The sequence below is a fragment of the Cebus imitator genome, unplaced genomic scaffold (assembly GCF_001604975.1).
Source record: "Cebus imitator isolate Cc_AM_T3 unplaced genomic scaffold, Cebus_imitator-1.0 Scaffold48, whole genome shotgun sequence".
NCBI classification, from domain to species: domain Eukaryota; kingdom Metazoa; phylum Chordata; class Mammalia; order Primates; family Cebidae; genus Cebus; species Cebus imitator.
The window spans coordinates 583,271-598,673 of record NW_016107363.1 but is presented as its reverse complement, the minus strand read 5'-3'; the positions used below and the strand labels follow the sequence as shown (position 1 = coordinate 598,673).

The 15,403-nt window shown below is 44.0% G+C and overlaps 1 protein-coding gene across 2 annotated transcripts in view; it reads right to left on the bottom strand.

Annotated features, from left to right (window-relative positions):
• Nucleotides 1–15,005, bottom strand: part of PRICKLE2 (prickle planar cell polarity protein 2) — a 364,780-nt gene extending 349,775 nt beyond the window's left edge. The window contains exons 1-2 of one of the 2 annotated variants that reach the window (XM_017527345.2): nt 14,768–15,005; nt 14,025–14,110 (exon numbers count right to left, since the gene is read on the bottom strand). In XM_017527345.2, coding sequence (XP_017382834.1) covers nt 14,025–14,110; nt 14,768–14,917 — 236 coding nt within the window. In that variant the 5' untranslated portion in view covers nt 14,918–15,005. The remainder of the gene's footprint in view (nt 1–14,024; nt 14,111–14,767) is intronic. The other variant, XM_037738027.1, reaches the window with a different exon arrangement.
• Nucleotides 15,006–15,403: the final 398 nt, after the last annotated feature.

Here is a 15,403-nt window from a genome sequence, read left to right as displayed (position 1 = left end):
CCATTACTTTTAATGGCAAAAACAACCATACTTTTGCACCAACCAATACAAATCTTTCCTGTTGCAAGCATCCAATTATGTCTTAAAAAGTCAAGCATAATGTATTTCTCACAAAGCTGCCCCAAAGTCAAGACCCAGCCCTTTCTTGCCACTGTAATTTTACAAATAACACATTTAGAACACAAATACCTAATGCATGCAGGGCTCAAAACCTAGATGACAGGTTGATGGGTGCAACAAATCACCATGGCACATGTATACCTATGGAACAAACCTGCACATTCTGCACATGTATCCCACAAATTAAAATATAATACATTTTTTAAAAAAGAAGATAAAACTGCATATGCTTTATTACCATAACTATTATGGTGGATTAAATATTATTCTCTCAAAAGGTATGTCTACCTCTAAACGTAACTTTACTTGGAGAAAGAATCTTCACAGATGTAATTAAGAATCTTAAGATGAGATCATCCTGGATTAAATCCAACAACGATAGGTCCTTATAAAAGAAGGTAAAGGAAACAGAACACATAGGCAGAATGCCATGTGATTATGGAGGCAGAGACGGAAGTGACGCATCCACAAGCCAAGAACACCGAGGATTGCCAGCAGCCACTGGAGGCTCAGACAGAGGCTTAAAACAGTCTCCCTCAGAGCCTTCAGAGGAAACCAACCCTGACACCTTGATTTTGGACTTGTAACCTCCAGAAAAATTGACTAATCACAGGCTAGTGCTAAATTTACTAGTGATTGGATTATAAAGTTGTGCTCCTTTTTTTCATAAATCACTTGACTTTGCTGCATTTTTTAAATAGTCCAAATTGTCAAACTGCATATTTATCATCCAACAATTTGATCAAAATTAATTTAGAATAAGAAATAAACCTGCCTTAAAAATGTTATTTTCAAGGAGACACTGAGGACTACTAGAGGGTGGTGGAGAAAAAGGAGGGCAAGGGCTGAAAAACTACCTATTGGGTACTATGCCCACTACCTGGATGATGGGATCATCTGTATTCCATTCAGCATCATGCAATATACCCAAGGAACAAACCTACACGTGTACCCCTTGAATCTAAAATAAAAGTTGAATTTTTGGGGGAAAAAAACCAAACTTCTAAATAAAGACCCAAAACACTTCTAATATTAAACATTGAAATAAAATGGAAGCTATGGGTATACTTCAGAAAGGCTAATTTAAAAACAAGATAATTAAAGAAAGACAATTATTTACCTAGTTTGTGGTAAGTCAGTTGAGTGATGGTGGTCATAACTTGATGGATTAAATCAAGAAATAAATGTTTGCAAATCAAAGGTTGTAAAGAGTACCTCCTACCACCTCAAAGTTCAAAAACAATTAAAAAATACACAGTAGTCTAGCATGAAAAAAAATGCAACCAAAAATATACAAAAAAAAAAAGAAATTCTTCTACCTTCCAGAACCCAGGAAAACATACGTATGTGGCCTTCTCTGTGGCTACAAATATGCCAAGCCCAAAAATGAAGAACACGTTCCTCAGTTATCTATTGTCTCCAAATTTTTGGCTTCATAAAGATGACAGGAGCTTGTCATTGTGATTTCCAAACAACTCACTAAGTCGCTGGAGGAGTTTCAAAGGCCCAGTCACCAAGGATGCAAATAACAGGGAGTACCCCTGGGTGCCTGACTGTGGAGCAAAAAACTTTGGGAAATTATATTATTGGGGTAATTTTATAGTGTTGTTTAAGAAAGCAAACACCTGCATTTTTTTTAATAAGTCCCCTGGAGGCCTAATTCCTCAGCACTCAAAGTAGGAGAAGCCATTCTGGGTGTTATAGGTACATGTAATGAGCCAGTTCTTAAGAATTGTGAAAGCAGTTTTTGCATCACCAAGTAGTTTACGGAACTTAAAATCAAATAATGCTCTCATTAAATGCCTTCCAACAGTCAAATGTGCTTGTGTCTATTTTGCCAGCGTGACAGCAAAGGTCGCTACATATATTCAAAAGCCTAGGCCCAAAGACTGGATAACGACCACCTTGTTTTATTTTGATGCTTGTTGACTGACAGTTGGCTGCTGAAAGGATGAACCGTACATTCCCTCCCTTGACTGGTCCTTTTTGTAGAGTTTTCCCCTAGGAAACATTATGCAGACGGAATTTTTAAAGATGCCCTCCCCCCACACTAACTCTCCCAGACAGGCCAATTTACACCGAAGTTTTTAACAAGCTGAATGGAGCCAGATCTGATTTAATGTAGTCAGATCTGATTAGAAAACTGCAAGTGGCCTCCTATGGAACTGGAAGTCACACTGCATTCGATTCCATTTTTCTCAAGGTGGCACCTTTCAGACACCTCAGTAAGCTCAACCCCACAGTCCCTAATTTGAAGGAGTTTCTCTCTTAAGACTCTTGCCCCAGATAAACCAACTAGTCCAGGGTTCTTCAGATATTTTATTCTATTGTAGACACTAGTCAGATCTCATCCCCAGGACACAGAGAATATAAAACTGTTTTCCCCAAGGTACAGGTTTACATTTAGACCAGAAGACTCAAATACCAGAGCTAAACACTCTCTGGGTTCAAGAACTTATAATCTGGAGCCTCAAAGACCCAACTTCAAATGCTGATTCCATTACTAATTTATCAGTATGAACAAGTACATGCTACCTAACCTCCCTGTGTCTTCATATTTAAAAAGTGGAAGATAAAAGACATCCCTCAGGAAACTGCTTTGAGTATGGAATGAAGTAATTCATGAAAGAAGCCAAGCAAACAGCAGGCCCTCAATAATGTTTGCTCCTCCCCAACTCCATTTCCCAGGAAGGGAGGGTGTAGCTGCAGAGATGACTTTCTTTGCACAGCTGCCCCTGCCAGGTAGTGGCTTTATGCCACCCACCATTCATTTCATCCTTCCTGTCATGTACACTCACTCACTAGTTTCTTTTAAATCAGTAGTCACAAAATCTGATGCCTGCAGTGGCCAACCAGTAATGTAAATGAGCAAGGCAGGCCAGTTGTAAGACAATGGGGAATGGTGGAAACTGTGAAAAAGTTGAACACATGTTTCATCTTAAAGTAAAAGGAGAAATACTAGACTAGTGTTGCCAGACATTTTCATCTTTCCAGAGAAAGCTCAAATCTGAAGTTTTATACAATATCTTAAATGTTGGCAATTAATTTAAAATTTAAATCCTGTGCAATGCTAACAAAATATACCTACAGGCTAGATCTAATCTCAGGAGTTTCCAGAGTGTGATCTCAGGTTCAAATTTTATATGAATATCCTTGTTTCTCATGCTTCAGAAGAGGGAGCCTCTACCTAAGGACTTGTGAGCACGTAAATGGAAATGTTTAATGTGGCACAACAGGAGCCAAAAAAATTCATACTTATTAAGCAGGCTGGGGGAAACTGATTAAGTATTGCCTTGATGATGTGTGGTTTTCATCATGGACATGAATTTTCATTGTTCAGTTGGTGGGACACAGGGTCTAAGAAAGGTGCCCTATTAAGTACTGACCCCAGGGGCAGAGTTTGAAAATTATCTTTCAGTTATAGTTTGCAAACTGTTTTTATAAATATCATATTCATAATTCAGTTAGGCAAAATGATTGTGAGGGGGCAGGGTCCAATTCTATTAAACTCCATTTTACACAAAGTGAGTGCATAATATGCAATATGAATCTACTATTCTATCAGAAGTCTCATTCCTTTGGAACCCAAAATCCTATATAAGGGGGCCTTCCATTCTATTTCTTCTAAGCTTAGCCCATGAGAAAAGAATCATCATTCCTGTTCACCAAATGAAAGGCTTTTACTCATGGTGGGTGATATGGTTTGTCTGTGTTCCCACCCAAATCTCATCCTGAATTCCCACATGTTGTGGGAGGGATCCAGTGGCAGGTAATTGAATCATGGTGGCAGGACTTTCCTGTGCTGTTCTGTTGATAATGAATAAGTCTCATGAGATCTGATGGATTAAAAAGAGAAGTTTCCCTGCACAAGCTCTCTTCTCTTGTCTGCTGCCATGTGAGATGTGGCTTTTATCATCTGCCATGATTGTGAGGCTTCCCCAGCCATGTGGAACTGTAAGGTCATTAAACCTCTTTCTTTCGTAAATTGCCCAGTCTCGACCAGGCAGAGTGGCTCACATCTATAATCCCAGCACTGTGATAGGCCAAGGTGGGTGGATCACTTGAGTCAGCAGTTTGAGACCAGCCTGGTCAACATAGTGAAACTCATCTCTATTAAAAATACAAAAATTATCTGGGCATGGTGGCATGCACCTGTAATCTCAGCTACTCGGGAGGCTGAGGCAGGAGAATCACTTGACCCCAGGAGGCAGAGGCTGCAGTGAGCTGAGCTCATGCCACTGCACTCCAGCCTGGATGATAGAGCAAGACTCAGTCTCAAAAAATAAGACAACAAAGCCCAGTCTCAGGTATATCTGTATATGCAGTGTGAAAACAGACTAATACAGTAAACTGGTACCAGTAGAGTGGGACACTGCTGAAAAGATACCTGAAAAAGTAGAAGCGATTTTGGAACTGGGTAACAGGCAAAGGTTGTAACAGTTTGGAGGAAGACAGGAAAATGTGAGAAAATTTGGAATTTCCTAGCGACTTGATGAATGACTTTGCCCAAAATGATGACAGCAATATGGACAATAAGGTCCAGGCTGAGGTGGTCTCAGATGTAAATGAGGAACTTGCTGGGAACTGGAGCAAAGGTGACCCTTGTTATGTTTTAGCAAACAGATGCATCATTTTGCCTCTGTCCTAGAGTTATATAAAACTTTGAACTTGAGAGAGATGATTTAAGGTATCTGACAGAAGAAATTTCTAAGCAGCAAGGCATTCAAGAGGCGACTTGGGTGCTATTAAAGGCATTCAGTTTTAAAAGGGAAACAGCATAAAAAGAAAATTTGCAGCCTGACAATGCAATAGAAAATAAAATCCCACTTTCTAAGGAGAAATTCAAGCAGTCAGTAGAAATTTGCATAATTAACAAGGAGCTGAATGTTAATCACCAGTTCAAAGGGGAGAATGTCTCCCGGGCATGTCAGAGACCTTTGCCACAGCCCCTCCCATTACAGGTCTGGAGGTTTTGGAGGAAAAAATGAGTTTGTGTGCCTGGCCCAGAGTTCCTGTACTGTGTGCACTCTAGGGACTTGGTGCCCTGAGTCCCTAGCCATGACTAAAAGGGGCTAAGGTACAGCTTGGGCTGTGGCTTCAGAGGGTGGAAGCCCTAAGCCTTGGCAGCTTCCACATGGTATTGAGCCTGTGGGTACACAGAAGTCAAAATTGAGGTTTGGGAACCTCCCTTTAGATTTCCAAGGATGTAATGGAAAGGCCTGGATGCCCAGGCAGAAGTTTGCTGCAGGGGCAGGGCTCTTATGGAGAACCCCTGCTGGGGCAGTGCAGAAGGGAAATGTGGGGTTTGAGTCCCCACAGAGTCCCTACTAGGGCACTGCCTAGTGGAAATGTGAGAAAAGGGCCACTGTGCTCCAGACCCCAGAATGGTAGATCCGCTGATAGCTTGCACTGTGTGCCTGGAAAAGGTGCAGCACTCAATGCCAGTCTGTGCAAGCAGCCAGGGGTAGGGCTATACCCTGCAAAGCTACAAGGGCAGAGCTGCCCAAGGCCATGAGAGCCTACCTCTTGCATCAGCTTGACCCAGATGTGATACATGGAGTCAAAGGAGATCATTTGGGAGCTTTAAAGTTTTACTGCCCCCCAAGGATTTCAGACTTGCATGGTGCCTGCAGCCCCTTCATTTTAACCAATGTCTCCCATTGGGAATGGGTGTATTTACTCAATGCTTGTACTTCCATTGTATCTAGGAAGTAACTGATTTGCTTTTGATTTTACAGGTTCACAGGCAGAAGGGACTTGCCTTGTCTCGGATAAGACTTTGGACTGTGGACTTTTGAGTTATTGTTGAAATGAGTTAAGACTTTGGGGAACTGTTGGGAAGGCATGATTGGTTTTAAAATGTGAGGACATGAGATTTGAGAGGGGCCATGGTGGGGGATGATATGGTTTGGCTGCGTCCCTACCCAAATCTCATCTTGAATTCCCACGTGTTGTGAAAGGGACCCAGTGGGAGGTAACTGAATCACGGTGGCAGATCTTTTCCATGCTGTTCTCATATTAGTGAATAACTCTCACAAGATCTGAGTGTTTAAAAAGGGAAGTTTTCCTGCACAAGCTCTCTTCTCTTGTCTGCTCCCATGTGAGATGTGACTTTTACCTTCCACCATGATTGTGAGGCTTCCCCAGTCACATAGAACTGTAAGGCCATTAAATCTTTTTCTTTTGTTAATTGCCTAGTCTGAGGTATGTCTTTATCAGCAGCATAAAAATGGACTAATACAGTGGGGAAGTAACTTCCTATCTCTAATATAACCTACATTTTCCAGGGACTTGAACCCAGATATTCTTCCTCCTCTTGCACTCTGTTTCATTAAACCCTTTTGAAACCACAAACATATATCAAGCCCAGGTTACAGACTATGAACAGTGGGAGGCACATTATATGCATTCCCCCACCGCAACCTCACTCGACAAGTAACAGTATCCCATTTATCTGATGAGAAAAATCAAGGCTCAAAAACATTAAGTATTTTGCCCAAGGCCATTCACTGAGTAAGAGACAAAACCAAATCTACAATTCCAACAATGTCTTCAAAGGCAGTCCCTTTAACCACTCAGATGTAATCCTTTCATATAACCCTTACACGCTTCATAGGAGTTTAAGTGACACTGGCTAGAAATACACATTTCCCCCCCGAATTGTTCCCCATGACCCTCCTATACAGAGGCAGGTTCAATCCCTTTGATCTCAAAAACTCAAGATCTGGAAGTCATTCCCATTAGGGAATGCTTCCTCTCTCCACAGGGAAATCCCTCTGGGGTACTGATTAATCACATGGTTAAAGGATAACCTTTGAGTTTTTTGAACCAAGAGACCACAAAATAACAAATTTATTGGGTTCTCCCTCATCCCAACAGCCTTAAACTACACAGGCATTAGGAGGAATGACAACCTTTCAACAGAATGTGGGTATTACTTTCATGGTTAAAAACAAAATTTATTTTGAACAAAAGATGACTGACATCAGTGCTCTGTGTTTTCTCAGTAGTCATCAAGCACAAATTGTCACTCAGGGTGATTAAACAAGGATTAATTACCAGGTTGCTATACAAGCTGAGATGTTTCAAAGTTTCAGCCCAAAGAGCACATACATGTACTCAAATTTTTAAAAGAATGGGGGTGGAAATTGGCACCATCTTTTCAGGGGACAGTTTGGCAAGAGTTCTTAAAATTTGAAATGTTAACCTCCTCTCACCTAGCAATTCCAATTATACCACAGAAACATAAAATTGAGTAAAAACACATAGGCATGTTTGTAGCATGAGAAAAGCTATTGCCATGTGGTATTTAATTAGGAACAAAGGAAAACAACCAAAGTGGCCACGAAGAGAGCAATTTTGACTCATTGATAATCCAAACAATGGATTCTGAAAACTAATAAATATATTAGATGTTTTTGACTTTTATATACAGACATGGAAAGATGTCTAGAAAGTATTTATAAGTGCGAAGAAAGTAAGCTATAAAAGACAATATGTAGAATGTGTATTTTCTGTTAAAGTAATATTAATAATCTGAATGAACTTAAGGAAATAAATACCAGATCATAAACAACATACATGTTTAGCTTAGAGGTAAGCAAACTGATTCTGTATAGGGCCAGAGAGTAAACACTTTCAGTTTCTCAGGCCATAAGGGCTGTCTCAACTACTCTGCTACTGCAAAAGCAGCCTCAGATGTTACTAAATGAACAGGCATGGCTGTGTTCCAATAAAACTTTATTTATGGACTCTGAAATTGAAATTTTGTATAATTTTTACATGCCACAAAATGTTATTCTTCTTTTGATTTTTTTCAACGATTTAAAAAAGTAAAAACCATTCTTAGACAGTAGGCCATACGAAACAGGTAACAGGCTAATTTTGTCCCAGAGGCTCCAGTTCACCAACCCCTGGTCCAGAAGGTATGATTAAGAAGGGATTTCCTCTTCATGACATGTATTTTTTATGTGTGTACATATGTGAGATATTTTAACACCTTTTAAAATAGTTATGTCTATTTCCAAAAACAGATAATAATACAAATATATTGACATAAATTGATATATTTCCTGGAAAGAAAAACCCTGTAAGGTATTTCAACTTCCATCAGGTGTATTATTATATACCAGTGACATAAAGTGAGCCAACCTGCAACCTTCTTATCAGGTAAGTAGCTTTCCCTGCCTTGGTGTTAGGCATAACTCAATCTATGCTTTCCCCCTCTCCCCACATGCCTCTCCTTGCTTTCCCATTTCTTGGCACAACAGTGACTGAAGGAAGTGTTTTCCCTCTGTAAGCAAAATAATCAGTGGGAACCTATTTCTTAGCCAAATTACAATCCATTAACGGAAACCAGGCCAGCATCACCCCGAATTGCTGCCTCAGTCATCAATCAACACAATCGCCCAGGCAACTAAGGAGAGATGCTTTTCAAGGCGCAGCCTTGGCTGGCCCTGCGAGTGCTGCCTCTGGAGCAACTGCATCCAGGCCAAAGCATCCTGGCTGGAAAGGCAGCCGTTGTCTGGAGACAAACAGCTCTGCATAATTATAATGATCTCACAACACTTCCCCTGCATTGGGCATTCCATGTCAGTTACCCATGAAAGTGGGACTCCAGGAGGCTTGTTAGGAAAGCCCGTCTTTTAATGCTCAAGTCGAATCTACATTTATCAGCAAAGCTGAAACGTTAAAGGGATTACAAGGGGCTTAGAATCCACTGGAGGTTCATTGATCTTGTCTTGCAAGCCTCATCTCCACATGCTCTTTAGAAAATGCTTTGGTCTGTTCCCTAGTTCTTTGGTTGCCTTTGATTTTACCATGATTCTCATCTAGGTTGGAAGGGATGTTTCCCCTAGCCCTGATTCCAAAAGATTCTCAGATTCTTTTATTCTAAACTAAGAGATGTTATGTGCATGTTCCCCTCAATAGTGATATAGATGAGCGGTCAGCAAATATTTTCTGTAGAGATCCAGATACTAAAAATTTAGGTTTTCTGGGCCATACAAGCTCAGCTGCAGCTACTCAAGTCTGCCGTTGTAGCACAAAAACCTGCTCATTCAGGATTTGCAAGCTCTAATCACTTCCAGTCCCTGACAGGTAACCTAAATATTTGAGCCATAGATAAGATGTAAGTAAATGTGTATGACTTTGTTCAGATAACACATTCTTCTGGGTACCAAAATCTGAATTTCATGTAATTTTCATATGTTATGAAATATATTCTTTTGATTTTTTTCCCCCAACCATCTAAAAAGTAATTTATGAGCCATACAAAACAGGTAAAGGGTCACATTTGGTCAGCAGACTGTATTTTTACTAATGCCAATCTAGACCTTTGCTATTCAAAGTGTGGTCCCTCAGCCAGCTTCATGGCATCATCTTAAAGCTTGGTAGAAATGTAAAATCTTGGGTCTCACCTGAAACCTATAGAATCAGAATCTGAATTTTGGACAAGAGCTCCCAGTAATTCGTATGCCAGTTTGAAAAGTCCTGGCCCAGAACACAGCCTTTTGAAGTCAGAAAGAGACAAAATACCATTAAGCAGTTGGCTGTGTAACCACAGGCAAATTATTTAACTTCTCTAAGACTCAGTTTCCTTACTATAAGGAATGTAAATAACTGCCCTTACTTTCTAGGGCTGTCATGAATGATAAGGTAGAAAAGATGTAAAACACTTTCCTGGCATTGTCACACTTTAAATGGTAGCAGATAGAGAGCCTTACTTTCCTTTTGGGGAGATGAGATTGCTCATTCAGTATCTGCAAGCTTCAATCACTTCCAGTCCCTGACAGGTAACCTTAATATTTGAAGAGTTCCCTGAACTCAACTAGATTGTTGGAGATAGTGAACTGAGGTCACACCCATCTAAGGGGCAACTACTCAGCTCCTGCCGGTTACTGTCGGAAATGCAGAAAAGCAGCCCTGATGTTACTTGATCTTTGGATTTTTCAACAGAAGCTGGAAACCTGGGCTTTAATGTTAGAAAAAGCCTCCTTATTTAATATGTTGTATGGATCAAACAAAACATATCTGCAAGCTGGATTTGACTCAAGGGCTTCCAGTTTGTGAGCGCTGCCTTAGAGCAAGTAACAAGAGGCAGTGAATCACAAGAAAATGAGCCAAATTTGGTTTTGGAGCCAAATCCCAACAGCATTCTCCCTAGCCGGGTGACCTTGGGTTAAGTTACTTAACAATCCTCAGCCTCAGTTTTCTCACCAGGAAAATAATCACATCTACTTTATAGGGTTTAGTAAGGATTAAATTAAAATGTATGTAAATTAAATGTATGTAAAACATAGAAGCATGATCTGGACAAAGCAGGCAAGCGTTCTTTTGCTGATGCGGTTTTTGTATTACTGTAATTATTACTTTTATTATTCATCAGTTCTTGGCATGTAGATAAGCAAATCTTCAATGTAAAAATGGCTATTTTTCTCTCCCTGTTCAAACTGGTTGCAAACAAGCAAGGCCAATTAACCCCTACACAGAAATCTATCTTGTAGCAGGGTAAGCTAAGTGCTTCGTTATTAATGATTTAGTTCTGGCTGCAATCCATGAAGATGCCCTCATCTTCCTTAATGAAAATTCCCTCAGCAGCCCAGCCCTGCAGAGTCTCCCCTAGGCCAGGCTGAGGTGATGTTTCTTCCAGGATAGGTCACCTCCAGGGAGCACCATGAAGTGGCCACCTTGCTCCCCAGCTGCCTTACATCAGGTGGAGCACAGAGGCCCTGCTGACCATTGTGAGACCTTTGTACTCTAAGACCCATAAATCCCTGTTTCTTGGAGGTTTTTTTCTTAGAAATTCTAAAAAATATCCCCACATTTGCTACCTTAAGGTGTGGGTGACAACAAAAATGGAAAAAGTGTATGATCACTCAGGAAAATCCCCATAAAATATGCAAGACTTCAACACGACCCTGGGCATCTTTCCTAACACAGAGGAAGGCTTAATGTAGGAAAAGCAATTTACCATACACAGTGCTGGGTATTTTAACTCAGTGCTTCACAGTCTTTAATGCGTACAAGCAGCAGCCAGGGATCTTGTTCAAGCTCAGGTTTGGATTGAGGAGATCTGGGGCAGGGCCAGAGACTTTGCATTTCTAACAATCTCCCACGAGATGCTGATATTGCTGGTACCTGCACCAGGTGCGAATGAGCACCATCCTCTTCCCTTGCTTCATTTAGGTCTCTGCTCAGATGTCTCTACTCAGAGAATTCTTTCCTGACTGCCTTATCTAAAATGCGATGATTAGTGGAATAAGGGCAAGAATCTTGTTTTGTTCTTTGCTGTGTCACCAGAGCACCTGGCACAGAGCAAGCCCTCAAATATTTGTTCAGTAGAGACCTGCCAATTTGACAGGTGAGGAAAATGAAACTGGGGGAACCTAAGTCATTTTCTCAAGGTCACACAGCTTGTTAAAGCCATTGCAAATGCCAGCCCTGCCCTGTCTGGACTTCAAAGTCCCACCATGTCAGAGGGAAGCAAAGTTTGTTTACTTCCTTCCTAGAACTTTAGTGCCGTCATGCCAGGAGGCAGTAACAATTCTATCCTGTTTTTAAGAGATGCCTGCTGTGTGGACATAGTACTGGAAGGGGACCAGGGTGGAAGCAGGGGGACTAGGGTGGAAGCAGAGGGACCAATGAGGAGGACGATGCAGTGAACAAAGGCAACAAGCGATCATCTTAGGGTTCCTTGGTATTTGGGGTAAGGAGAGTTCCTTCTCCCTGGGTCAGACCAAAGGCAGCATTCAGCCTCTATGCCAGGCCAGCCTTTTCTTTTTACCCTGGTCCAACTCTCTCTTCCAGGGGCTCATGCTTGCTCCAGTGAGAGGTGTGTAAAGTGGATTTCAAACTGCCAAAAAGAAGACCGTATTGTGTAACCCAGAAATAGTTATATCTCTTCTCCAAAAGGTCACCCAAAAGTATGCCCATGGGGAAAAGGAGGGGGTAAGAGCAAGGAGCTGTTGGTGCCTTTCCAACAATGGGTGGAAGTGCCATAAAAACCTTATTCATGGAGCCAAGGTGAAGTCTTGCTGCTGGGGGTAGGGAAATTGCTTCAGCATGAAAATCTGTCAAAGCCTGTGGAAAGGGTCTCTTTCCAAAAGAATAGTAGAATAGTTCAATAACGGGCTGAAAATAAAACACCTGTTTTCCCTTTGCAAAATCAGCTAGATTAAAACAGCATAAAATTCTTCAAAAGGCTGTGATCATGAAGGTCTAGAGTAGCCCTGGACCCCTAGCATCCCCAGATGCACTAGTTACATATCTCCTCCTGAGCAGTGGTTGAGGGGAAGCTAAAAATCATTAACAAAATTAGCAAATATTTATGATATACCTGGGACTGGATGAAGCATGTGTCTTCAAGATCTAATTTAATCCCCACAATCATGTTCTGCGTTGTGTCCTTATTATGCCCACTTACCAGTAGGGAAACTGGGAACTAGGGAGAGTCAGTGACAGGCGACAGGGATCACACAGTGGAGGAGAGGAGTCAGGCTACACACCCACCCTGCGCCACTGCCCCACAAAGCCCCTGTTCAGAAGTTGACACAAGGGCTGCAGAGTAGGGGAGGAAAGTTGGAAATCACTTACTCTCCTGTTCATTACTCTGCTTCTCCCACCCCCATTAGAGCACAAGATGCATTAAAAAGGAAGCGCTCAGTTTTGTCATTCTGGATTTGGTTTACAAAATCAGGCTTCTACACCTGTTCTCATGTTTTCATCCATGTTCATATTTGGGACGCTCAAGGGGCTGGCCTATACCTGGGCTACCACATCGGTACCACTGATTAATGCCTATGTCTGCCAATTACATATTTATAAGGTCGCCTGCCTTGACTCTGACACAGAAGTTATTAAATGCTCAGGAGCTGTAAGGGTTGCGCTCAGTGCCCTGAAACAAAGGCAAAGAGGCTGCCAGACCCATCTGAAGCAGGAACAAAAGCATTTAATTTCCAAAGGACAGGGTTGGGAGTTTTCTTATAACTGGGTGCCCAGCACACATTACAAGTGGGGAAAAGTATAGACGCACTAAGGGGGGTAGGGGGATCAAGGCTTTTCTGCCTAGTATCCAGAAACAGCCCTCTTCAAAAGCAGCTTGCGTGGTGGAGAAAGGGGGAAAGATGCACTAATCCAAGAGAGAACGTGTTATGATATTGCACAACTCTCTCCTGTCACCAGTTTTTTTCTTCTTATGAAGATGCCAGGGAGGATTCATCTCTTGCTTGAAATCAGCAAACTGACGGCTTGTAAGCCTGCACCCCAACTTTTCCCAACCAGAGCCCCAGCAGACAGATGCATTGGGAGGGCACCCAGATCCCTTGTCTCCCAAACATAATCATTCCAATCCAAGCTGGGGCTGCCTGGAAGTCAACATTCAAGGCACATTTAATAAGAAACATCTGGCCACCGAAGAGGGCTGACACAGCGCAGGCGGGCAGCGATGGATTTGCGGTTGGGACCCAGAGTTACAGGCGCTGAATTAAAAACACAATTGGAAAACACCAGCTAGTCCAGGGGATCCTACATACACAGCACTGTGGCACTTGGCAACACTGCCAGGCCCAGGGTGAATTGTTTTGGAGTGAGTTACCTAGACACATAGTGCCAGTGCTAGGGATCCACAGCTCTCACATCAGGGAAACGCAGTCTGAGCTCGGCTCTCCTGCAGCCCCCGGTGTCTGGCCACCACTTCCACCTCCAATATTTGTAGCAGATGTAGCTCCGCTCTTAAAGGAGCAGCCTTTGCATTCTTTCCATGTGACTTACAAGTGAGATTTAAGGCGGGGGGAGGGGGAGAATATATGTGTGTGTATATGTATGTGTGTGTGTATATATATATATATATATTACATATTGCATATTTTTTCTCGCTGTAGTGTTGTGCATTTAAGGCTTCCTACCTCCATTTATGCAAGGCGAACCCAGGGCACTGGTCACCACAGGCGTTACATGGCTGGCCTCGCTCTATCCGCCCCAGTCCGGTCAACTTCAAAACAAAAAGACAACACACGCATGTCTCCACCACGGGGGCTCCCTCCTCCACAGCCCCACTCGTGTCCCAGGCAGGATGACCTGCCCCTCCCACCCCACCTTCTGTGATTTGAGTCAACGGTTCCTCTTCTGTAGGGGACACGGGGCGGGGCGCTGCCGGTGCCCCAGGGGTGGTTTCCCTCCTGCCTGGGGAAGGGTGCGTGGACCCAGGCAGGCTGCGTCCGGCTCGGGCACCACAGCACCGAGAAATGGCCACGGCTGGGGCTTTGTCTCCCCCAGACACCTTGGTCACGGGTTTCCAAGAAACAAAAGCAAGACCCTTCAGTTCCCTGGAGTCCGCAAGAAGCGAACCTCGCACGCCCTGGACCGGGCTGGTGCTGCCGGAAAGGGGGCAGCAGAGGACACCCCAAAAGACAGCCCCAAAGTCCAAGTCCCCGCTAGAGCTCCAAGTGGCTGGACGCTGGAGCTTTGGTGCTGGGATTCCGATATGCCTGGAGAGAGGGGGGCTTTCCAGGGAACCCCCAGACCCTGACACTGAGGGCCAAGGTTCAGGTCTCACTGTCGCCCAGCTTGGGGGTCAGAACTTAACCCTCCCGCGCCTTGGAGCGCTCTCTTGCGCCCCGGACGCGCCCCGCCCGTGAGGCCGGCTTACCTGGGGCCACAGGTGTGCGGCCGCGGGACGCAGTGGGGCTGCGCGCGGGCGCTCACGGCCGGCTGGAGGTGCCCGGCGATCGGCCCCGCTGGAGCGGGGGACACTCACCGAGCGGCTGGAGAGTCTTTTCCGGGAGCTCCGGCTGAACATGGCCGGGCGCCTCCTGCTCGCAGCGCTGTCCGTCGGTCCAACCGCACCGCGGTCGGGAGGGCGGGTCGCCTGGGCGGGCAGCCTCGGCGGCCGCTACCCGAACTATCTCCGCCTCACAGCCCCCGGCTCGCTCCGGAGCGCAAGCCTACCCCTCCTCCCTTCCCTCTGCCTCTCCTTCCCCGCCCCAGGTCCCTCCCTCTCTCCCGGCATCCCCCCGCCCTCCCGCGTTCGCCCCGCGGTCCACCAGCTCTTCCCATCCTTCCCCCGCCTGGCTGGGGCCACTTTCTGCCTTTCCTTGGCTTCCCGGCCCACTGGGCACAACTCCCGGCGCTCACCTGATCCCACCCCCGTAGGCTCTTCCCTCACCCTTGTCCCCAAGCAAGGGACAGGGACCGTTTCACGCCCCTCTGTCACTGTAGCTGGGGTAAGGGAGTGGAGATGGAAGGATGCGGGTTGAATTTTTTTTAAAGTTATAATCCACATACA